We start from the raw sequence: 25,684 nt of genomic DNA, 5'->3' as shown, positions 1-25,684 counted from the left end.
AAATAAAATAGAAGCAAAATGAATAGTTTCAAGACAGTCGGCTAACCAACAAACCAAATGCATAAGAGAATACTAAACAGGGTATTACTGTCATCACGCTCGAAGGCAGGAAGACAGACTACAAAAGGTCTTAGGAGAGATGGGCTACCGTGGACAAATGAAGCCACACTCTATCTGTTAAGTCTAAATTCTAACATTAAAACTCCTGAATCCTGAGTTAGTTTAATGTCACTGACATTAACTAGCTTTAGTTACTGTCATTTTATTCAAATGGATGCCATTTGATTAGGTAAGTATTGAGCATTATTTTAGGAGAAAAACCAAACCCAACTCCTATTTGCTTAGGTACCATGTCCCATGAACACAAAAGAAGAAGAGAGCAAAGTATTTTTGAGACAGTCTTTAAGTGAAGCCATAAGAACTAAGTTATTTGAAAGATACCATTCACAAACTGCTGGCAGCAAATGACCCAGGGTAAAACAAAGTGGAAACAAGCCAAGAAAAGGAAATTCAGAACATTAACAATAAAAAAAGGCAAGTGGTAAACTAATAAGAAGTGGGTTATCATATGAAGAACGAGACTGCACTTTCCCATCCAGCCTTAGGCGGCACACACTGTTTTAAGACATGTTTTCTCAAAGCATGTACTCAATGGAGGAAAGGAAAGTTTGATATAAAAATCTTGCTGAAAGAAAAATGAGGGTGGACAGCAGAAGAAAAAAGTGAAAGTTGGTAGTCATCTTGGGTGGTTTTTCAACTTTTAAATAAATTATAACAGTTCTTTCTAAAGGAAGTGTGGCTGCTACCATGGATTACACTTATTTTGAAGCGGGGAGAAGGGGCCGTGGTGCAGACACCAAAGTACTGTACCAACTGAACTCAAATCTCTACGTGTCAGAGACCAAACAAGTCTTAGTATTTACAAGAGCTGCCTAAAGCAACATTACACTTAGTGGGGGTAGATTTCCTACCTTTCACAGATATGCTTTCATACATATGGTTCTCTTGGTGACCAACCCTTCGAATCTGGAAGCAATTATCTGGGAGGAAAGTTTTGCTTACCAGGTTTCCCATAATTCTCTAAACACAAAAAAGGTATACAACTTCACATTTAAAAGCCTTCATGTTCATTATAGACTAGTTAAATCTAGTTCTAACTACTACCCCAACTTCAAAAATCAAAGCAGTACACCTCTACAAGCAATAAACTTTTCAAGTTTTCTGGCAGATGAGGGATTCTGGGAAAAAAGCATGAAGGTTAGTATAAACAGACTGACATCAGTAGGCATAGAAAACCCGCTCAGATACAAATGCAGTCTCAGACAAGATACAGGCTGGTGAACACCACCATCTGACAATAAAATGAAATACAAATTCAGTTTAAGCTTTAATTCCTTCACGTGTGTGATTATGTGAACCTCTTCAGTTTTTTTCCCATACTATTTAACCAGACAATCCTGAAAATCAAGTAGCCTTGATTTTCCTAATGTTAGTAGTGAGAAAATGGTGACTATGATAGCTAAGCAGTGGCTGGCTTTCTATTATAATATAAAACTATCAGAAATAAAAAGATACCTGAATAGTACAGAACAATATAGACAGGTTTTGGCTTTCATCAACCACTGAGTTTAATCCATCTTCGATTCTCTGAGTTTTAGTATTATAATAGTAGTCACTGTAAGCCATACCCTGGCAATGATATTTCATATTTAAAGAATTCAGGAAGGTGATGTGTTCTTTGTGCAAAAAGAAATGCCAAGTAAAATAAATCCTGGGAACAAATGCTTCAACTTTAGGAAAAGTGTGTCTCTGTCTGTGATCGTGGTACCCCAACCAGAGTTCGTTTTGTTTTCTAATTTCTCCCACTTAGTCCATCCTCTGGCTTCTGGATCAAGGCTCTGTATATTCAAAACAAACAAGCAAATTACAGAGTAGGTGGGGCAAATTCTCGTTAGCGCAAGGAGTCAGTTCACAAGGCTTTGTATATGTATATTCCATTCCAAAAAGTAAAGCTCACAAAAAGCTCCTTAACAAGGCCTTTCAGTCTTTGAAGGAGAGGAGTATGGTATACCGTATGACAATCACCAACAAGAAACCGCCCAACCTTCCCTTTTAAAATAACGAATATGCTGAATAAATCTAATTGCATGTGGACTGGTAAGAGCTTCTCAGTTGTCGCAGTTTCCAAAAACTTAAAAGGCAAGTTCTATTTTCAGACTTTCGAACACATTTAAATTTGCAACTAACTGGGTTTTCCTTTTTACACTGATCAGTTTTTAGTGTCGATGCACAATACCTTAAAGATGGTTGACATTAAGAACTTATGCACACTGAAATAATGACCAAAAGGATCCAAGAAAGATAGCTGGATACAGTAGACGTTACTTTGAGTGTCTCACATATGTTTCCAGAAAAGAAAAAAGAAAGCCACTGAGAGTTGTTATTCCATATGGCACTGAAACAAACATTCAGCTTAGTTTAGGTAAGAGTTACTTATCCCTGAAAATAAAGGCATCAGATTCTAAGCAGCTTTAGGAGTTCAATGCTTCCTTGTGCCGTGCCTCTTCCAGGAGGTGACCACTGATCCAAGGTCAAATGCAAGTGTTCCCAGCAGATAACTTCCTTTGCCGTCACTGATCAAGGCTGGACCCAGTGGCTGTTACTGTGGTGGCTGCTGCTCTGGTGGCGCCTCTTGCTGGGGTGGAGCTGGCCGTGGTCCTGGAGGCCTGGGTGCAGGCAAGTCTTGGTGCTGCCTTTGTCTGTAAGCTATGACTGTTCCCAACAGCAGCGCAATGATGGTCATGAGGTAAAGGTCCCACTCAGGTCCCAAAAGCTGGTCCATATCAAGTTGGGTGAACATATCCCGAATCTTAATGAAAATAATATAGAAACCATTATTATCACTAAAATGTCAGGCAAGGAACTGGGAAAGTTACATCACCAGAGGTAAGTACAGAAACTAAAATAATTGGTTTTAAAAATGTTTTGCAATGTGTGTATGTGTATGTTTACAAGGGTTTTAAAAGCCTTCAACTGAAGCTCAAAATAATGTGTCTGAGGAATTAAGCTATTACTGTATAACAGAAGACATTTAATATAAAATGTTTGACAGTGTTCTTTCCATCAGTAATCCAACACACTAATTTTAATCATTTTTCACAGAAAATATTTGAAAACAAACACACACTGGGGCCAGGCACAGGGGCTCATGCCTTGTAATCCCAGCACTTTGGGAGGCTGAGGTGAGTGTATCACTTGAGGCCAGGAGCTCGAGACTAGCCTGGCCAACATGGCGAAATCCCGTTTCTACTAAAAATACAAAAATTAACCAGGCATGGTGGCGGGCATCTGTAATCCCAGCTATTTGGGAGGCTGAGGCACAAGAAATGCTTGAACCCAGGAGGTGGAGGTTGCAATGAGCCGAGATAGTGCCATTGCACTCCAGCCTGGGCGACAGAACGAGACTCTGTCTCAAAAAAAAAAAAAAAAAAGAAAAAAAGAAAAAAACAGTGGCGAGCCAAGGGGAGAAATTAGTATCTTGGCACAGCGAATCTACTGGCAGTGACAGCACACCAGCTGGAAAGCTCTGTTCCATGACAGTGGGGCCACTTCACTGTTCTCCATGTAATTGAAAATAGCAGGAATTCAACCATTTAATAGCTGAATAAATAATGCTTCTCAATTAGGATTTAACTAAAACACAAAATATTTAACATCTGAATTGCAACCTGAAAGTTACGTCCTTAGGCTATGATATTTTAATTGTTTTAATATCACTTATTTCTGACACTTTCTGACTTCTATTATACTTACCCATTAAGATAGTAAATATGGGGTATAATTTTTTTTTTTTTTTTTTTTTTGAGACGGAGTCTCGCTCTGCCACCCAGGCTGGAGTGCAGTGGCCGGATCTCAGCTCACTGCAAGCTCCGCCTCCCGGGTTCATGCCATTCTCCTGCCTCAGCCTCCCGAGTAACTGGGACCGCAGGCGCCCGCCACCTCACCCGGCTAGTTTTTTGTATTTTTTTGGTAGAGACGGGGTTTCACCATGTTAGCCAGGCTGGTCTCGATCTCCTGACCTCGTGATCCGCCCGTCTCGGCCTCCCTAAGTGCTGGGATTACAGGTGTGAGCCATCGTGCCCGGCTGGGGTGTAATTTTTAAAATAAAATTACATTTGAAGTTTCTCTATAACACATTTGTAGGTACAAGTGCTAAATTTTTCTGGAAAAAAATGACAAGAAACCACTAATTGTGTTCTCTGGGGAAGAATCTGGGATGGGAGATTTGTGGTCTTCTGTACTGTTTGACTTTCTTACGATCACTACTTATTAGTCTTGTACTCTCTTTTTCTTTTTAGTTGGAATAGCTAGGTGGTAGGATTATGAGGCGTTTTTACTATCTTCTTTATACTTCTGTATTAACACAAATAGCAAAGATATAATATACCCAGTACAGCATACTGTAAGATGAAGTCCTAGACCATAACCAACAGTGAGTAATAAAAACTGTGAGAGAGAAGGGTCTGCAATGGTACTGAGAGAGAAAGAGGAGGCTGCCACATGATCGGCTTTTTAATGAAAGGAACACAGACTGTTTCAGTTGGCAGTGGTTACAGCACACCTGACTCATGCTACCATGCAATTAATGTATAAGCGACTGGGAGGCCAGAGTCCCACAAGACCAGTGCTCTGGAGCCCTATCTGTGGAGGACTTCAGGTGCATGGACTAGACAAGTCCATTTCTTTTCACTGATGCTGGAGCAGCATGGACTACATTTATACCTGTGACAGACATGAGGGAAAGCCCGTTCTTGAATCTAATACTGAAAGCCATTAACAAAAGGGTGAAACATCACCCTTTTCTGGTCCTGAAGAAACTTCTCTTGTCCTGAATAAGCCTATGTTAGAAACAAGGGCTCTGAACATCTTAGGGCTTTCAGAGTGAAATGCTGCACCAGTTAATCCATTCTAGGAACTACAGTACTAGAAACAAAATATAAAGCTGGCAGAATGCAAGAGTACCTACATACCAGTATTGCCAACTAAAGTTGGTAATTTTGAAGAAAATGGGTAACCCACTTCCTATATAGGTTCTTCCATTAGCCTATTTAAATAATTTACGCTACTTTTAGAGAAGAAAATTCGGGTGGTGTTTTCAACTTAATGTTTCGCTATCAGAAGAATCTGAAGTACAACAACCTGGGCAGGTTCTCAGGTTCTTCTTTCCTTTTTTTTTTTTTTTTTCCTTTTTAAGGGACTCGTTTGAATCACTGCCAGGCGGTCATCTGATTTAACGTTTACTGAATTAAATACTGTTTCAAACTGCCGTCAGTCTCAGTTTTCCCTAAAACAGAAAACATCTGCCTCCATGAAAAATGCTTTAGCGTTAGGAAGTGTCAAACACTATCTAAAAACTGCAGTAGCTGCTTTGTGCCTGCATTTATCCCTCCCCTGATAAGGTACTCTGGTACCTGAGCCGAGCGGAAGAAGGGCACACACCTGATACCTGCAGGACACTCTTCCCTGTGCTTCTCAACTTTTGAAAAACAAACCTCCAGGACAGACCTTCCATCATTGATATTTTAATGAAAAGAGGCATGGACCACTTACGTTTGTTTCCCGTATGTACTGCAAGAAATAGACAACGCCCAATTTGCAGAGGGCTAGGAAGACTGGAACTTGTGCATCTGGGCTGGCTTCAGCTGCCATGTCATAAAAACGTTTTGCAAGGTGAATATCCTATAATATAGGTAAGAAACAAAAATGCATTTTCTTGTCAAAATAAGTAAAAATATTTAGTGAACATATTAGACAAATTTATTTTACCTTTGAGGTTTTCATTTTAAAATGAGTTTCCCTCACCTAAAGAAAAATGCCAAACTTTACTTGGATAAAATTTGTTTAATTATCTAACTGCTTAATATTGAAAAACTTAATTAAAAAACTCATTTTCCCCCAACATAACATCTCATTTGCTGTGTAGATATGCTGGATACAGCCATGTATCTATGCATTAGCACTGTTAACCTAGAGATTTCCAAGGGTGACCTCTGAAACTCACACTAATTTTTTGCTACTGAAAACTTCAATCAGTGTTAGCAACGTCTGGTTTCAGTTTGGGACAGTGACCTTCAAAGTGGGGTAGAGACACTCAAGATTTTACAACAAAGGCCAGGCCTGATGGCTCATTCCTGTAATCCTAACACTTAGGGAGGGTGAGGCAGGAGGATCACTTGAGGCCAGGAGTTCAACACCAACCTGGGCAACATAGTGAAACTGTCTCTACAAAAAAATAAGCCAAATTAGCTGGGTGTGGTGGCGCCTGCCTGTAGTTCCAGCTACTTGGGAGGCTGAGGTGGGAGGATCACTTGAACCCAGGAGGCGGAGGTTGCAGTGGGCTGATATGGTGCCACTGAACTCCAGTCTGGGTGACAGACCCTGTCTCCAAAAAAAGAAAAAGATTTACCAAGAGGTACTGGCATGGACATGTTAAGGGACTCCGTTCTGCAGTTCTGCAGCTTCCATATGTGCTTTTTCCTGAAAGGGATCTGCTGAGAATAGGCCTGTGTGCACAGCAATGTTTCTCTGCAAAAAAGGAGGCACAGCCCTCATCTACCCCACTCTTTCCTCAAGTGCATTGCCTTGGGGTGTAAAAACCTCAGGGGCTACCACCAGAAGAGATGCCTTGAAATACTGGTTCTGAAGAAGGCTCCTTTATCGACTAATTATAAACCCTTATTAGGGGATCTTGTGTTTCCTTGTGTTAGATCTTTCTGTAAGGGGTGAAACCAGTCATTCTTAATTTTGGCCCAGGCTGGAGTATTCTGAATTCAGACATGTAATAGAATGGGATGGTGGGAATTTTCACTTAAAAATCTCACTTCTACTCCCTATTATCAAAGAATACCAAACTCTTAAAGAATTCCATGAGACATGAGAAAGAAAGGTTAAAGACCAAAAATGACTCCCCTGCCAACATATTTAAATACAAGCAGTTATTTTCACCAATTCCTTATTCTTGTCCTTAGGGTGTGTCATTATTTAAAAAGAAGAGCATCTTCAAATAATGGTAACAATATGGTTAGTGTCTGAGTTTTTAGAAAAATATAACTCAAATGGTTTTTTGGACTGCTGTATTTTTCAAGATCATGGATCAAACTTCCTGTGATTCATACACTGGATGATTCACTGGGGTAATTAAATAGATTCACTAGTGTGTAATTAAAACTTATCAAATAATATGATTTTTTTCAATTACAGTCAATCCTCATATTTAATATTTTCCTAACTATATTAAATGGGGGATTGCTTTTAGTAGCATGAATATTTTAAACCTCAAAAGAAAAAAAATACAAAAGGTGATCACGATGTCTTATAAAAAAAAGTAATGGAACCGGGTGCAGTGGCTCACGCCTGTAATCCCAGCACTTTGGGAGGCCGAGGCAGGTGACTCATGAGGTCAGAAGTTCGAGACCAGCCTGGCCAAGATGGTGAAACCCCATCCCTACTAAAAATACAAACATTAGCTGGGTGTGAGGGCAGGCGCCTATAATCCCAGCTATTCGGGAGACTGAGACAGGAGAATAGCTTGAACCCAGGAGGCGGAGGTTGCAGTGAGCCAAAATCGCGCCACTGCACTCCAGCCTGGGCGACAGAGTGAGACTCCATCTCAAAAAAAAAAAAAAAAAAAAGTAAAAGTAATGGAGTTACTGATTTTTATACATGATTATTTATTCTCAAAAGCTAAACAAAAGTTCCCTCCCCCTACTCTTATCAACGGAATACTATGCCTTTTATCATATTCTTTATTCACAAGAATTTCTATTATTAGTTATACATTGTAAATTAGAAGAGCACATTAATTTTCTTGTTTTATAACCTATTATAAAAACAAGAGTAGTTATATCATTTTAATCTTGACTACAGTCAGTAAATTATTACTAGATGTACTCCATGAAAGCTATAACTTACATGTGATTTTTATATTAGTCTTGTTAAACTTCACTTGATTTAAAAATAAAGTCAGCTGGGTGCAGTGGCTCATACCTGCAATCCCAGCACTTTTGGAGGCCAAGGCGCTTGAGTCCCCAGGGGTTTGAGACAAGCCTAAGAAACACAGTGGTACCCCATCTCCATTTAAAAAAAAAAAAAACAAAAACCCATCAGCCTTTCTGATAGAAGCTAAGTCTAATTTGGGACACTGGATGACTGGGTTTGACAATAAAGAGAGGCTTTAATTACTACATTAAGTGGCAGAGATCTTCCAGAAGTTGAATGTACTGAGTTTGCTGCTCCTAAGCCTTGACTGAACTATATGTAAGTATCTAATTTTAGTAATATTCTAAATATTAAGGTAAGTTTAAAATATAAACATTTACATACTAATTAAAATAAAACATCCAAATGTTAACAAAGCAGCAGCATTTTGTCAAGAAAATACTGCATTAGCAAAAAATGAACTTATCTTTCCCTCAATCCTTAAGCAGAGTTAGGTCAACAAAGGGCCTCTAAGTGACACAGGAAGGAGTATAATTAACAGCCCATTTCATAAGTCTTGGTAAAGCCTTTTATACTCTTCCTAGAAATTGAGAAAAGTGAAAGGCTCCAGTGTCAGGGAACGCATGTTTTCACAAGTCTCTCATTTCCAATTCTTTGCTTTCGACACAACTGAAGAGGGACCTATCAAGTGGTCAGGGGACTGATCATTAAAAATAATTTCTAATGACAAGTGACTCTGATTTTTGGCATCTAACTCTTAAGGCAGTTTGAAGAATTAAGTGACCATGCTATAGTGAAACTCTTCCCATTTTTCATGTACATATTTATATGAATGACATTCTAGTGATACATTTTAAAAAACGAAAAACAGAATGCTAAATCTCAATTTTTAACAAATACTCTATCTCATTAAAAGATGCATTTTCAATTAACAATACAAAAAGCAAAGTTTTATCAAAATGTATTTTGTAGATTTGACCAACAATGTATTAACTGACCAACTGTGACTAGTAATATCTCATGAATTTTTCTTAACACTTAGATCACTGGTAAAAAAATTCAAAATGAATTTATACACTTGTTTGTTTCAGATAAGTATGATAGAGTAATCAATAAAAGACCTAAGCATTAAAAACAATATATTAGTATTACATTCTACAGAACTCGTGGTAGAAAACATAAATTTAGGGAAACAGGAAAAGATATAACTTTCAATTAAAAAACTTGCTTGTATATTTCTAAAACATTAATAATGGTGGGTGAGTATTCAATCATTATTATTTAGAGTCTACTGGATATTTTAAGGGTAACTAACTTTATTTAAAAATGTTAATAATTAAAATAGCTAGAATTTAGACCCTTTGAAACTTAAGAAAAAACTGAAATGCCAACTTAAAAATGTACAAGGGGGTCTGTAGTTTTTCCAATTTCTTTTGAGGGCACACAGGCAAAACCTTAAGTCATGAGTCTAGAGAATGTCAGACTTCATTAGGAAAGTATAAGAATCAGAAATAAATTTATCATAATGCATTTAATTCATTTCAAAATAATTTGAAAAGAATAGAATTTGGCTGAAGACGGACAGATAGTTTCTCAAACAAGTAGTTATCAGCAGAGGCAGCACTGCACTTCCATTTTCATGAGTCTGTCTTCAGCTTAATCCCTAAATAAAATGGCGTGGATAGTAGTATCTGTGGGTGCTGGAAGATGAGAGATGGAAGCACAGTCTTCTGAAATATTACAAATCAGGCCCATAATTTAGTGGCCTGAAATCCAACTGAATGTCAAGGAAAGTCTATTTTCTATTCAAATGCAAGTGTTTCCCCCAATCACAATTATATGATTCAAACATGTTTGGAAGCCACACTCACCTGTTTAATGCCCAGTCCTTTCTCATGCATGTATCCCAGATTAAACATAGCTTGTGCACTGTGTTGCTGCTCAGAAGCCAGACGGTAATGAATAAATGCAGTTTCATAATCGACATCGGTGCCAAATCCATAGAAATGATAGTCTCCGAGCTTAATTCTAGCCACAGTATAGCCTTAAACAAAAGTTAAATGCAGAACTGCCAATAAATAAAGTATGTTTAAAACAGACCAAACTTTTTTCTCCTCCTGTTAACATGCTTACATAAAACAAATAATTTTAATTCGTAGTACACAAACTTTGTAACAAATCCTTTCAGCCAAGTTATAAAGTCCAGTAAAAATTTAAACTAGAAGTGTAGCTCTTCTGCAGAAGGCTTTGGAATAGAGAGAGGTAAAACCAAGTTGGTGGTTTTACCAACCAACCTGTTGTTGGGGGACAGGTTTAATATCCCTAATTCAAAAATCTGAAATCTGAAATGCTCCAAAACCTGAAACTTGACATTCAAAGGTCATGCTCAAAAGGTAACGCTCACTGGAGCATTTCAGATTTCAGATTAAGGATGCTCAAACAATATATATGCGCAAATATTCCCAACACACACACACAAATACAAAAACATCCGAAATCTGAAACATTCTGGTCCTAAGCATTTCAGATAAGGGATACTCAACCTGTACTCCCTTCTTTCACAAACACTCCTATGTAAATGATCAGGCTCTACTTTATCATGTCACTTACATTTTAAAATAGTCCAGACTGACCATTTAGGTTTGGAGAAGGAACAAGCAGAGAATGTTGAGAGGAACATGTTCAAAAGAAATATTCAAAAGAAAAAGAAGAAAAAGTCTCTTAGGTTTCAGACTAATATTCTATCATATATTCTGTTTAATTCCCGTTTCACACAGTATACTGGCCTCAAACTACAAACCAAAGAGTGAATCACAGCTTGACGGAAATGTGTTGTACAAAGACTTTACAACCCAATTTAGAAACTCTGGCTCTGAGAAACTTCTATGTCAAGAATAAATAAGAATAATATGCAAACAAATGAAGTCACAGTATCTCTGCTTAATTATTTTATTTTTTTGAGATGGAGTCTCATTCTGTCACCCAGGCTGGAGTGCAGTGGTGCGATCTTGGCTCACTATAACCTCTGTCTCCCAGGTTCAAGCGATTCTCCTGCCTCAGCCTCCTGAGTAGCTGGGATTAGAGACGCCTGCCACCATGCCCGGCTAATTTTTTTGTTTTTTAAATAGAGTTAGGGTTTCACTATGCTGGCCAGGCTGGTTTCGAACTCCTGACCTCAAGTGATCCTTCTGCCTTGGCCTCTCAAAGTGCTAGGCTTACAGGCGTGAGCCACTGGGCCCGGCTTCTGCTTAATTTAAAGGTGATGAATGGCATGGTTTAATATTCTCATGGGAGATAAACAACACAGGGAGGTCCCTGGGTGAAACTCTTGTCCTAGAATTAATCACTCACCTTGAGAGGCAGCCCTGTTCCAATGTAGCAAAGCTCTGGGATAAGTTTCATTCTCACCTACAATGGTTGCTTCTCCTACAGGAAAAGAAACGAAATACAAATCAGGCATTTAAGAAAAGGCACTAGACTTAATTTTCATTTGCAAAGTAGGGAGGACAGGTGAAGCATAAGTTAAAGAAGAATTAGGATATAAGAATTAAAACAAATGCTGAAATTAGACAATTACTGAACTAAAATAGTGAGTTCAAAGCAATCACCGGATGCAAGAGTGCACTCCTTTGTGAAACATGTTTTATCTATAGAACCAATCATGAGACTATTGAGCCACTTTTCTACACAGTGTTGGGAAAATGGCATTTTTGTATCCACCGTATTTTGAAAAATATATTTATGCAAAGGGCTTAATTTTAAAATGAATGTCAAATCCATTTCTACAGTCAACTCTGGTTATAAAACTAACTTTAATGGCTAAAGTAAAATATTAATAACTTAAGCATGTGTGTTCAGTTCCAGTTATAATAATAAAGAATGTTTCCTAGTAGCTTTTCTTTTTGAACAGATTAGACAGCTCACTGGTATGAACTCGTGCATTCTAAACCTAAGGTAGGAGTAAAATGAACCTTACTCTGATCAAGAATGAAGGCTGCATTGCTTTGTGCCACTTCATAGCCCTGTTCAGCCAGGAGGAGGTACTGGATCACTGCAGCATTGTAATCGCCATCTTTATAGCTGTTATAGGCAGTCATAAGCCTTTCAGACCAACGGCCTCGTTCACATACATTCTTAAACAACTGTGTGAGGTGGGGAATAAAACATCAGTAAAAGAAAATAAGAACGATATACCAGAAAATCACTTACGCACTTTGGCTACAGATAATTATTAAGCTTGCTCTTTCAGTTTCTGGTAGCTTTCTTGAATAGACATAAAAGTTTGAGATACTTACTTAAAGTTTTCACTTACTCTTTAGAAGTCAACGGGTTTATAAAAAAATAACAGTACACAATCATTGTACTACAAAAATGACCATTTACTCTGCCCAGGTACTGTTCCTTTTTTTTTTTTTTTTTGAGACGGAGTCTCGCTCTGTCGCCCAGGCTGGAGTGCAGTGGCGCGATCTCGGCTCACTGCAAGCTCCGCCTACCGGGTTCACGCCATTCTCCTGCCTCAGCCTCCCGAGTAGCTGGGACTACAGGCGCCCACAACCGCGCCCGGCTAATTTTTTGTATTTTTAGTAGAGACGGGGTTTCACCGTGGTCTCGATCTCCTGACCTTGTGATCCGCCCGCCTTGGCCTCCCAAAGTGCTGGGATTACAGGCGTGAGCCACCGCACCCGGCTTACTCTGCCCAGGTACTGTTCTAATGGTTTATGTGTATTATGATTCTTAATCCTCCCGTGAGGTTCATGAAGGGCCACCCTATGACGTAAGTCCTGTCAACAGCCCCATTTGACAAGTGAGTGAACTTAAGTACAGAGATTTAGAAACTCTGCTAAGCATTTATCAATGTCACTCTAAAGTGCCAGGTCTAAGAAAGAGCTAAGAGGAAAATTTCCAATTAGGAGATCTTAGCATTCCTTTTTGGAACATTCATTCAATTTTTTTCTTTCCTTTTTTTTTTTTTTTTTAAAGTGATAGGCTCTTTCTATGTTGTCCAGGTTGGTCTCGAACTCCTGGGCTCAAGCCATCATCTACCTCAACCTCCTAAGTAGCTGGGACTACAGGCATGTGCCACTGTGCCCAGCTCACATTTTTTTTTTTTGATGCTGATTATTATCAGATACTGTCTTAGGTGCGAGAGATACTGCAGACACCAATGTCTCCCCTTACACAGTTGATTCTAATAGGGAGAGACTATAATAAGTAAGTATAATAATTACACACTGACCCCTTAGTCTTCCCTCAGTATATCAAAGCTAGGTAGGCTGAGTCTAGAACTATGTAAGAAAACATACCAAGAAAACCAGAATTAAAAGCACAGATTTTCCTGCTGGGCAAATCAACTCCCTATACACAAGCTGGTAGAAAAGACCTTACCTCCACTGCAGTGTGACATGATCGCATCACACCGGTGCCACTGGCATGCATCTGAGCTAGGTTGTAGAAGGCCAAGATGTGGCCTCCCTGAGAAGCTAAATTAAAATACTTCAAGGCCTGTTTATAATCTCTCTTGACTCCAATGCCGTCTGTAAGAAAAAAAAAATCACATGAGATAATAGACTTAAGATTTAGTTAAGCATCAGAGGAGGCTTATATATGAGGAATAAAACTCTAATGAAAGAATTCTTACTGAGTAAATATGTGAATCTAATACAAATTAGCATATTGATACAGATTAATATAATTTACAATGAAAAACACAAGATGTATAAATCATTGAACTGGCAGAACATTTAACCAGCCAGAATTTGGTAACACCCATTTCCATATCATAACGCCATCCAGAGGAAAACAGCTTAATTTAGATCTTGGTGTATCCACCATTAATTCCAATGTTACTTACTATAGTACATGGAACCAAGCTGTAGTTGCCCATCCACCCAGCCTTGTTCAGCAGCTTTCTGGAAATACTTCAGGGCTAGATCATAATTCTGTAGAAAAAGATGTCATATGATGAGAACGCTCAAAAGGCTGACATACTCAAAAGTTAAGAGATTTATTTAAAAAATGAACAAAGCATATAAAAAAATTCCTGAAGAGCCATTAAAAAGACCACTTTCTAATTTTTATAATAGATAATAATATACATTAAGTCATAGGGGGATTAATATTTAAGGCGGTGAAGAAAAGCAAAAAGGAGTTTTTGTGAAACGATTTGTATGCTGCTCTCAGAAAGCATAAACACTAGTAGAACTTCAGACCAGGAACTAAGAAACAGTCAATCTTCTCTGCTAACCAATTAATCCTTTTTAAACCTCAATTTTCCTAAAATTAAAGAAGGAAAATTCTCTCCTTATTCTTTTATTCCCTGTGTACCTTACCAAACACTACATTATTATTATACTTCAAAGGTCATATGTATCCAAGGAGAAAAGTTAAAATAAAGGTTACTACTGAATTTTAGTGTCCTAGAATGACTACAAGGCCTCAAAATGAGAACACATTACTGTCTTTTGTGTTAGAGAATACCTATAGATATTAAAAACCTAGCTCTTAAACCTAGCTCTTAGTTTCAGCCTCAAATCAAAAGGACATATTACTTGGAAAGATCATATAGAGAAGGCAACAGCAATATGAATCCAGGGACATCCAATACGAGGAGGCTGCACCAAAGGATGAGATGCAATGGCCAAGGAAACCCAGACACAGACAGAACACCAGGGAAGGGAGAGGTCAAGTGAGGTACAACCAAAAAATGTCAATTGGACTGACATTTAGGAGGTTACTGGTGATCTGTACAGACAGTATAGTTCCATGAAGCAGAAGTTCGATTGCTAAGAACTCAAGAGTGAATGGCAGCAGCTTAGTTTGACTCTGAGTGAAGGGCTGGGAGAAGAGAGGTGGTAGCTAGAAGGGGCAAAGGGCAGAACAGAAAGCTTTCCTCCTCCTAAATGGAAGGCAGTTATGCATTTTGTCAGGCTTGAGTAAAAAAGGAGGCAAGGAGATAAAGTCCTGAGAAATGGTTAGAGCAGGTCAGGTAGAGAGCAGAGATGGAAGAACAAGAAACAGTTCCACACCTTTGGGAGAAAGTGCCAGACACAGAGCTGTTCTAAGAGAGCTGAGAGGGTGTCTGTCGGGTGTGGGGTGGTAGTGAGACAAACTCAGACAACAGGAAGAGGTTCAGCTTTGCTTACAATGGAACAGCCCCACCTGGGCTGACTGGAAGCTAATTAAGGAACACGTCCCTACCTCTCCAGCCGACTGATTATTAAAGTCAGAATGTCAGACTGAACACTTACAACTTGAACTCCTCTCCCGTAGAGGTAGGCCATTCCGAGCCCACTCTGTCCAACTGGGTTGCCCTGCAAACCAGAGAAATCAGACAAAAGAGTGAAAAGAATTCATTAAAAAATAGGCAAGAATAAATAACTGCAAAATAAATCATTTGTAAGCATATTCAAAAATGTGTCTTAGTACTTTTCAGTTCAAAACAAAATTTCTTCTCATCAGACTAAACATAATATTTACTGGCTTTTAGACATTTGGGGGCTTTGAGTAATTTGCTGAAAAAGAGTCAAGAGTAAAGTCATTTAGAATTCAATTTTGGTGACTTACTTTATGAACATCTGTACCATGAATTTATGACATAAAGCATGACTAATGTTATTTCATCAAAATGAAAAGCAGGTCACATTTTTGCAGTTTTTCATTGGTAACATCCCACCCCAATAAAGAGGGAAGGTATCAAGGAACATCTTGTAATAAGAGCATAATCATGTAATAATAGCAATGCTGCAATCAGGTGACAAAAATATATACTTAGGATTATTGGAGTGTCATAGAGCAAAGAGAATCACTGTTTTGGGACTAGAAAAAAAAAGAATCTAGCATTTGCCTAAACTTAGAGGGACAGAAGACATCTTTAAAAAGACTGTCACAGCATTCCTTCAGAAAACATTCAAGTGATATCCGGAACTACGGTAACATGTATAATAGTTGACAGAGAGGTAAGTGTACATACTGAAGACATACAAAATTGTAGGTATTCATATGCAGTTTTCTGAGCCAGAGAAAGCCCAAATTATGTACTATGATTATCAAAAGTACCCTATTATGTAAGCTTTTCAATTTCATGTTGCAATATAAATAGGGTAGATTATGTAACTTCAAGTTCCATTACTGAAAATCAGTATTTCCCTGATTAGGAAACTTCTCAGTGAAACTTAACAATTAAAAATCAACAGTATGGTCCCTAAGAAAATTGCTTTTTATCAGGAGGGCTTTGTCTAATTAATACATTCACATGAATCATACCTAATAAGCAGTTTCAATAATGTATAGCATGAGTTGGCTATGATTAACCTTTTAATATAACAAATTTATTTATTAAAATATTAGCAATAAGGTACACATTTCAGTACACTGAGACAAAGCCTTACCATGTCAGCAGCTTTCTTAAAGTAGTGGAGAGCTGTCTCATTACTCTGAGGTACAATGTCACTTCCTTCCGAATACATCTGGAAAACAGATCCCAATTTCAGTAAGAGCTGTAACCCTTTCTCGAATTACATTTTTCTCCTTTCTCATCTCCTTTTGGGTTTTGTTAGATCTCATGAAATCTTTCCAAAATATTTAGAATTCCCCACAGGATATTTCAGAATTAAAATCAAAGGCTGGGTACAGTGGCTCATGCCTGTAATCCCAGCACTTTGGGAGGCCAAGGTGGGCAGATCACCTGAGGTCAGGAGTTCGAGACCAGCCTGGCATATGGCAAAACCCCGTCTCTACTAAAAATACAAACATTAGCCAGGCGTGGTGGCATGCGCCTGTAATCCCAGCTACTCGGGAGGCTGAGGCAGCAGCATCACTTGAGGCCTGGAGGCTGCGGCTGCAGAGAACTGAGAGCTTGCCACTGCCCTCCAGACTGGGCCACAAAACATGACCTCATCTCAAAAAAAAAAAAAAAAAAAAAAAAAAAAAAAAAAAAAAAAAAAAGAATTAAAAGTAAACCCTTAAAAGCAAACATTTTAATAATTATATATTTTGATGCCACCTCAAATTTATGCCTTACTTGTAAACATGAATACATAAAATCAGCTCATATACTAGTCTCAGAAGAAATCTTTAAGCCCAGCATAAATCATTTTTCTCACTCTATTCCAGGGCAGTCAAATGGTTAGTAAGTTGCTTAGGATCAGATCAGTGATTCAACAAGGAAAGGGGGAGCTGCTTGCAGCATTCATTCTTCTTTCTCCTCTACCACTACTTTCCCCAGGATAAGATCACAAGTGGGTCTTAAGTTCAGGAAACGAAGTAACTAAAAGGTTTATTTGAAAAGGGTTTAAACACTAAACGATTAGAGTATGAGGTATGGAGAATGATAAAAGGCCGAGAGAAAGAAAAACAGAATGGTCAAGACCGCCTTTATTCACATACATGTTAAAGAAACAATACATTTAAAAGATAGTTTTTAAAGACAGTGACAGTAATTGAGAGCAAGAACCAAAAGAGGAATGAAAGGTTCTTAAATGCTTAACAAAAACAGATGGGAAATACCAAGTTCCATGCTACGGAACAGCTGGAATATTTAAATGTAGTTACCACACCCCAATTACTAGTATGATCATGAGGCAAATCATGATGAAATTTCCCTGTTGTAAAAACCTTTGTGATATATTCCATCTAAACTTCCTTACTTCAGGATTTACTTAGAAGTGAAAATACCCATTGATTTATAGTATGTTTCAAAATAATAAAAAGTTTTGAGATTCTTCCATGACATATGTAATTTATTTATAAAGTTTCTACACTTAAATGTTCTGTTCCCTTGATTGAGAACATAGCTACAATGAGAAGAGGTGGGTCATGGCTACCACATTTAAGACAATTAAAAGCTCTGCAGATAAATTTCAAGAAACTCTAATTGCCTCTATTCAGTATGGAAGGAAACAGGCAACTGTGAGAGTCTTAGCAAAAAACTGCACAGCATCAAGAATACGTTCCTCATTATTGCATACAATACACAAAAAGTAGGCGCTCAGTGAGAGTTAATTTCAATGGAGAATTAACATACTGATGAGTAAATAGTATGTTTTTTTTGTTGTTGTTGAGATGGAGTCTCGCTCTGTCACCCAGGCTGGAGTGCAGTGGTGCGGTCTCGGCTCACTGCAAGCTCCACCTCCTGGGTTCACACCATTCTCCTGTCTCAGTCTCCCGAGTAGCTGGGACTACAGGCACCCGCCACCATGCCCGGGTAATTTTTTGTATTTTGAGTAGAGACAGGGTTTCACCATGTTAGCCAGGATGGTCTCAATCTCCTGACCTCATGATCCACCCACCTCGGCCTCTCAAAGTGCTGAGATTACAGGCGTGAGCCACCGCACCCAGCCGCAAACACTATGTTATATTTAAGTTGCCTAAGAAAATGCCTCTGAACAGCACTTTAAGATATAATAGTCGTGCACTAGAAATTTTATTTCCAATTTATTTTTGGTAAATTGTAGATCCTGAACACAATACATGCTAATTATGCAAACACCTCTTGCTATTGCGTAAAACATTCACAGGATGTACAGTACCTTTCCCAAAAAGGCCATGGCATGTGAATTGCCAGCATTTGCTGCTAAATTGAAGTAATCAAATGCTCTCTGTGAGAAAAGAATTTATTAAAATAATTAGTTTTAAACAGAATCTGCTTTTGACTTTCAGCCAAAATAATTATTTAAGGAACATTTAAAAAATCTTGTTATATATTACAGTGCTTTAAAAACAAGAATACCCAGTCACGAATATTTTGAAAGAGAAATCGGAACATCTAGAAGTCTTATTTTACCAAATAACTGTACCATTTATCATTAAGTCACTGCATAATTATAGATACAAAGAAATTTCTCATGTCTCCTAAACTTAAGGTCCATGAAGGCTCCTGTTATTTTTAGGCAAAATGAACATCAGCCTGCTTAAAAGACACATTTAAGAGCAGCTTGACTTCTTTGGTCTATTTCTCTAATGATAACCTGGGAGAAAGGAAAAACTAAGAAGCCTTTCCAAGACATGGAGCATATTTTCATTGTTCTCTAAAGGAATACAATTTCCTCTTGTACTGTTTAGACAAAAATTCTTGACCCTACTTAAAAATCACTTAAGTAAACACACTAGCGTCACAGAAATTCATTATCACCACTCTCAACTGTATTGCCGCCCATTTTTTTTAAGGACCTTGTACCAGTGGTTATTCCTCTTCTTTTCCTGGCTGACTTAACTTCTCCCTCTTTTGGAACCAGTTCCCCCTCAACCACATTCTATAATCTCGTTATAAAAAACTAAAACTTAGCAGGGTGTGGTGGCTCTCACCTGTAATCCCTGCACTTTGGGAGGCCAAGATGGGCGAATCACTAGAGGTCAGGAGTTCGAGACCAGCCTGGCCAACATGGTGAAACCCCGTCTCTACTAAAAATACAAAAATTAGCCTGACATGGTGGCATGCACCTGTATTCCCAGCTACTCGGGAGGTTGAGGTGGGACAATCAGTTGAAGCCAGGAGGTGGAGGTTGCAGTGAGCCAAGACTGTGCCACTGCACTCCAGCTTGGGTAACAAAGCGAGATCCCGTCTTAAAAATAAATAAATAAAATAAGGCCGGGCGCGGTGGCTCAAGCCTGTAATCCCAGCACTTTGGGAGGCCGAGACGGGCGGATCACAAGGTCAGGAGATCGAGACCATCCTGGCTAACACGGTGAAACCCCGTCTCTACTAAAAAATACAAAAACCTAGCCGGGCGAGGTGGCGGGCGTCTGTATTCCCAGCTACTCGGGAGGCTGAGGCAGGAGAATGGCGTGAACCCGGGAGGCGGAGCTTGCAGTGAGCTGAGATCCGGCCACTGCACTCCAGTCTGGGCGACAAAGCGAGACTCTGTCTCAACAAAAAAAAAAATAAATAAATAAATAAAATAAAAAAACTCAAACCAAAACATACAAGATATGTAGCTCCTTTAGACCCTCAATTTCTCTCCAATAATGACTGTTCTGTTAGCTACTTCCCTTCACAGCCAAGCTTCTCGAATAAATGGTGACATGCACTTCAATTCACTCTGTCATCTAGTCTTAATTGGCTTCCATACGCTACATCAAAAAGACAGCTCGTCAAGGCCACCGATGACCTTCATATTGCCAATCTAAATTTCAGCTCACCTCACTCCACCTTTCTCTGCAACATTTGGCAGAGTCCATCATGGCTTCCTTCTCGACAGACTCTCTGCTTGGCTTACAAGATGTCACACTCTCCTGGTTTCCATCCTAACTCTACGGGTACCACCTAAGTCTCCTTTGCTGGTTATTTTTCTATCAGTTGACTTCTGAACATTAAAGTTCTTCAGGGCTTAGTTTTGGACTCCATTCTCACTTGGCATTCTCTAAGCCAACTCATCTACTCCCATAGCTTCACACACCATCAAGATGATGGCAACTCCTAAATTTGTATTTTCAGCTTCAATCCAGTCTATTCAACTACCTCTGAACACCCTATCCAATGCCTGAACATACCCCTAAAATCTTCTCTCCTTGACCTCAACTTGTTTCTCCTCCAGCAGCTCAATTTAAGCAAATGGCAATACCACCTTATTGGTTGCTTAAGGTATCAGCCCCCCTTCACTCATACTCTATCCATCACTAAGTCCTGTTACATTTACCACCAAATATGTCTTGAATCCATTACTATCTTCCATTACCGTAGTTCTAGTCCAAGCCACATTCTCTCTCACCTGAACTTCTGGAATATTCCCCTCCCTGATCTGCCTGATTTTATTCTTGGGGTCTTCTAATTCATTTTCTATACTGCAGCCAAAGCTCTTTTCAAATCTGAACATGCTGATCTTCGTAGCTCCCTGAAGTGCTACAGGGATATGCTGATGTGATCAGGCATTGCTTATCTTATTTCTGTTTCATGTACTATGGGCAGACCAGCCACATTCCTGTAGTATGGGCAGACTAGCCATATTCCTTCCTGTCTCTGGGTCTATGCACATACTGTTCTTTTTGGCCTGGAAGGACCTTATCTCCAGTGTCAACTAAAATGTTCTCTACTTCTCTTTATGGGAGTCTTCCCTGCCAAGTGGTACTTCCTATCCATTAACCAATTATTGTATCTTTTGAATTTCCTTTGTAAGAATAACCACAATTTATATTTGGTGTGATCATTTAAAAAATATCTAATGCTCCTATTAAAGCTCCAAAAGGGGAAAGACCAAAATTATTTTGTCCAATATTGCATCCTGCAGTGAATGGCACATAGTAGGCACTAGTATATGTATTTTTCAGCTTTCTTAGGGGTTGGTTACATCTTGAAAGCTCATTTGTGATGGGTGTTTAAATGACACAAGTTTGATACTGGCATTGACTCAGCAAGAAATATATTGAGAACATCATTTCCTGCTATAACTGAGGTGCAAAGCCCTAGGAACAGGGTAGTTACCTGATGATTCTGTTCTACTCCACGTCCTCCGTGCAGATGCAGTTGTCCCAGACCAACCTGAAAATGATCACAAACAAGGCAAAAGTAAGTGGTAGCATCTGGCACACAATTAAAATCAAACCAACAAGAAATGATTTGATCGTAAAATGGTTTCTGTTCAGGACTCAAAAAACTAAAAGATTTAGTCTTAACTCCTGAAAATGTTATTCTACTTTAACCTAAAAATTTTGAAAAGTAAAAACGTATACTTGTAATTGCAAAGCACCATTTGCGGCCAGGTGCTGTGGGTCACACCTGTAACCTCGACACTTTGGGAGGTCAAAGGTGAATCACTTGAGCCCAGGAGTTCAAGAACAACCTGGGCATCATCGCAAAATCCTGTCTCTACAAAAAAATAGAAAAATTAGCCGGGCGTGGTAGCATATACCTGTAGTCCCCGCTACTTGAAAGCCTGAGGTGGGAGGATCACCTGAGCCTGGAGAGGTCAAGGCTGCAGTGAGCTGTGTTGTGCCACTGCACTCCAGCCTGGGTGACAGAGAGAGACGCTTTCTCAAATAAAACACAGGCTAGGCACAATGGCTCATGCCTGTAATCCCAGCACTTTGGGAGGCCAAGGCGGGTGGACTCTCTAAGGTCAGGAGTTCAAGACCAGTCTGGCTAACATGGTGAAACCCAGTCTTTACTAAAAATGCAAAAATTAGCTGGGCGTGGTGGTGGACGTCTGTAATCCCAAATACTTGGGAGGCTGAGGCAGGAGAATTGCTTGAACCTGGGAGGCAGAGGTTAAGGTGAGCCAAGATCATACCATTGCACTCCATCCTGGGCGACAGAGCAAGACTTCGTCTCAAAAAACAAACAAATGAACAAACAAAACAAAAACCAAAAACACAAAGTATCCTGCTAAAGTGGAGGTGAAATCAAGGCATTTTCACATAAATTAAAACTGAATTTGTCCCCAGTGAACCTGCTCTAAAGGAAATACAAATGGGTGCTCTTCAGAAAGAAAGAAACTTACTAGAAGCTGGGAGATACAGTAAGAAATAAGAGCTGGCCAGGTGTGGTGGCTCATGCCTATAATCCCAGCACTTTGGGAGGCTGAGGTGGGCAGGATCACTTAGTCCAGGAGTTCAAGATCAGCCTGGCCAACATGGTGAAACCCCATCTCTACTAAAAATACAAAAAGTAGCTGGGCATGGTGGTGGACGTCTGTAATCCCAAATACTTGGGAGGCTGAGGCAGGAGAATTGCTTGAATCTGGCAAGCAAGAGGTTACGGTGAGCCGAGATAGTGCCACTACACTCCATCCTGGGTGACAGAGCAAGACTTCATTTCAAAAACACAAACAAAACAAAAAACAAAAACACAAAGTATCCTTCTAAAGTGGAGGTGAAATAAAGCATTTTCACATAAATTAAAACTGAATTTGTCCCCAGTGAACCTCCTCTAAAGGAAATACACAAATGGGTGCTTTTCAGAAAGAAGGAAAATTACTAGAAGCTGGGAGATACAGTAAGAAAGAGCTGGGCGACAGAGCGAGACTCCGTCTCAAAAAAAAATAAAAATAAAAATAAAAATAAAAATAAAAAAAAGAAAGAGCTGGCCCAGTGTGGTGGCTCACGCCTGTAATCCCAGCACTTTGGGAGGCCGAGGTGGGCAGGATCACTTAGGCCAGGAGTTTAAGATCAGCCTACCAACATGGTGAAACCCCATCTCTACTAAGAATACAAAAATTAGCTGGGTGTGGTGGTGCATGCCTGCATTCCCAGCTATTTGGGGAGGTTAAGGCACCAGAATCGCTTGACCCCAGGAGGCGGAGGTTGTAGTGAGCCGAGATAGTGGCACTGGGCAACAGAGCAAGGATCTGTCTCAAAAAATAAAAAAAAAAAAATAATAAAAAGCAATGAAAAGGTAAATTTGAAAATAAATATAAATTAATATGGACTGTACAAAACAACAGTATCTCATGGTACCAAAAGATATAAAATCAAACACACACAGAATACTCTGAGATCTCTGTGCTGTCCTGGAAATGGTAAAAGTGCTCATTGTACCAGACTTTGGTAAGTCCAGGATGCATGTTGTGATTGCTAGATAACCACTACAAGAGTAGCCATCATGCTAGCAGAGGGGAAGAGATGCAACAGGAAAAAGCACTCAAACCAAAAAAGGGCAAGAAAGGAGAGAAAAGTAAACACGAAAAGCAAGATACACAGAAAGCAAGTAAAACAGAAAATTTTAAGTAAATTAAATTTTACATTAGTGTAGAAATAAGATGTTGAACAAGTTTATTATAAGTCTATCAGCTAACATTTAGATCTACCTTTCACTACGTTTTTTTTTCTTAAGACTCCACTGCTAGTCTTAAAACCAACTGTTCTTAATAAGTATCTAATGCTCATCTGTACATGTCCTAAATTAGAAATAATTGCAAACTTAGTGGAAAAAAATGTAAATGTTAAAGTTCTTTTTATTTTAATATTAAAAGAAGCCACAAAACGTGTGTGTGCACACATGGCACTTTGATGGACATTATACAATTTCCATTAAACGAGCTTACTTCTGTTCTTGACCTTGAGGAAATTATGATTTAAGATGAGCAGAAGAAAACATGAACGGTAAATAGCTCTGAAGAGCATCTGATATTGCAAATATTCCAGGGACTTCTTGTTTACAGAAAGTGACAGTTTTCATCATTGGTGACTCTAGTAAGAGCCTTCATTGTCGGTGTTAATGCTGCTCTGTTCAAGCAGTGATTTTTCAGCGGCAGTACATGGGAGAGTCACCTGGACAGTTTCAGGAACCAACGCCTAGGTCCCATCCCACACTAACCGAAATGGAATATCCTAAGAGTGTGAGACTCTTGGTATTTTTTTTTAAGGGGCTCAGGTGATTCTAATATGTAGTTCATAATTGCTCAGGGCAATGAAAATGTAACTTACAGATATAAGTGCTTGCTCCTGTCCCCCACAGATTAAAATACACAATGCAGTAAAGATACTTGGTGAGATGTTTAAACACGTACCTGTGCTTGCACATCACCTTTTTCAGCTAGGAACTGGTAATATTGAATCAAATCTTCTTCTAGCATTCCACTGTTCATTCCTGGATTTTCCACTTCATCAGGCAGCCGTATTCTCTGTACTACTGAGCCTCCTGTTAGCGAGATATCACTAGCAACTGAAATAGAGGGATAAAATAATACGGTTGAGGAAAAGCAGAAGAATTGTTCCAGAGAGAAGTACAATTCTAGCTACCAAACGCTGACAAACACAACGTTAAAGGAATCTGTTTTTACGGTAGTCTATATAGATCGCAAATCAGTAATCTATTAATAAACTGAACTTTTTTCACAACATAAATAGAACCTAAAGCAAAAAATTATATAAAAAAAAGTACTTCTGAACCTTAACTAGTTTAAAGATGAGTCTACATAAAACAGCCATTTATAACACTTCAAATAGAACAATAAAAATAGAAATGTTTAAAGTTAATTTCATTTATTTTTTTTTTCCCTGAAAGGTAAAAGGGAAAACATAGATACCATGATTGGCAACAAGACGATAGTGAGTCAGTGCAGATTCACAACTCTGGAGGACGCCGATGCCAGCCCAGTATCTGTAACCCTGTAAAACAACTTCACGTGAGGAGGCAGCAGTTTCACGTACCTCAGTGGCATTCTTCATGGAACAAATCAAGCTAAGCATCCCCAGAATTTTGCTGTCATTTGATCCAAGTACACTAACACCTTATTTATGCTAAGTTTTAGGTTTTGAGGTAATTTATTCAGCAACTTCAACAAGGAGGCCATAGCTAAGAACAAATAAATAAATAACGTAGTTCCTAGAGCAATCAAAATAGATGTTACAAACTTTATTTTTCAAGTGTGTGCATTTTACTCGTAAGAGAAAAATTATAAGGGCTTTTGCTTGGAACCAGTTTTAATCTTAAGACACAATTTTATCAAAAATGAGTTAATCTTCCAAATTAGCAAAGAAAAAGTAACAGCAAAATAGGGAAAATGAGACTACTGGAAGAAGGCAAAGTGCCACTAGCAATAAATGACCAGAATAAATGGGAAGACAGCTAATCATGAAGAGTAAAAAACAGAAAGTAGAGCTCTCTGGAGTCATTCTGCACAAATAACTTCATGAACTTTAACAATCTTTAGGGCATTGTTGCAAAATAATATATAATATTTCACGTTCTTTTTCTATAGCTACTATTTATAAAATTTTGAAAAACTAAAGTTTTAAAAATTATGATAATCTAATT

At 38.8% G+C, this 25,684-nt stretch overlaps 1 protein-coding gene across 1 annotated transcript in view; it reads right to left on the bottom strand.

Annotated features, from left to right (window-relative positions):
* Window positions 1-592: 592 nt before the first annotated feature.
* LOC105467634 (SEL1L adaptor subunit of SYVN1 ubiquitin ligase) overlaps window positions 593-25,684 on the bottom strand; it is a 69,449-nt gene continuing 44,357 nt past the window's right edge. The window contains exons 9-21 of the mRNA XM_011717328.3: window positions 24,954-25,035; window positions 24,435-24,589; window positions 21,413-21,469; window positions 18,525-18,593; window positions 16,386-16,463; window positions 15,246-15,308; window positions 13,850-13,937; window positions 13,384-13,532; window positions 11,975-12,140; window positions 11,350-11,424; window positions 9,870-10,042; window positions 5,611-5,739; window positions 593-2,869 (exon numbers count right to left, since the gene is read on the bottom strand). Coding sequence (XP_011715630.1) covers window positions 2,660-2,869; window positions 5,611-5,739; window positions 9,870-10,042; window positions 11,350-11,424; window positions 11,975-12,140; window positions 13,384-13,532; window positions 13,850-13,937; window positions 15,246-15,308; window positions 16,386-16,463; window positions 18,525-18,593; window positions 21,413-21,469; window positions 24,435-24,589; window positions 24,954-25,035 — 1,494 coding nt within the window. The 3' untranslated portion in view covers window positions 593-2,659. The remainder of the gene's footprint in view (window positions 2,870-5,610; window positions 5,740-9,869; window positions 10,043-11,349; window positions 11,425-11,974; window positions 12,141-13,383; window positions 13,533-13,849; window positions 13,938-15,245; window positions 15,309-16,385; window positions 16,464-18,524; window positions 18,594-21,412; window positions 21,470-24,434; window positions 24,590-24,953; window positions 25,036-25,684) is intronic.

The sequence above is a fragment of the Macaca nemestrina genome, chromosome 7 (assembly GCF_043159975.1).
Source record: "Macaca nemestrina isolate mMacNem1 chromosome 7, mMacNem.hap1, whole genome shotgun sequence".
Lineage (NCBI taxonomy): Eukaryota > Metazoa > Chordata > Mammalia > Primates > Cercopithecidae > Macaca > Macaca nemestrina.
This window is presented reverse-complemented; position numbering and strand designations above follow the sequence as displayed.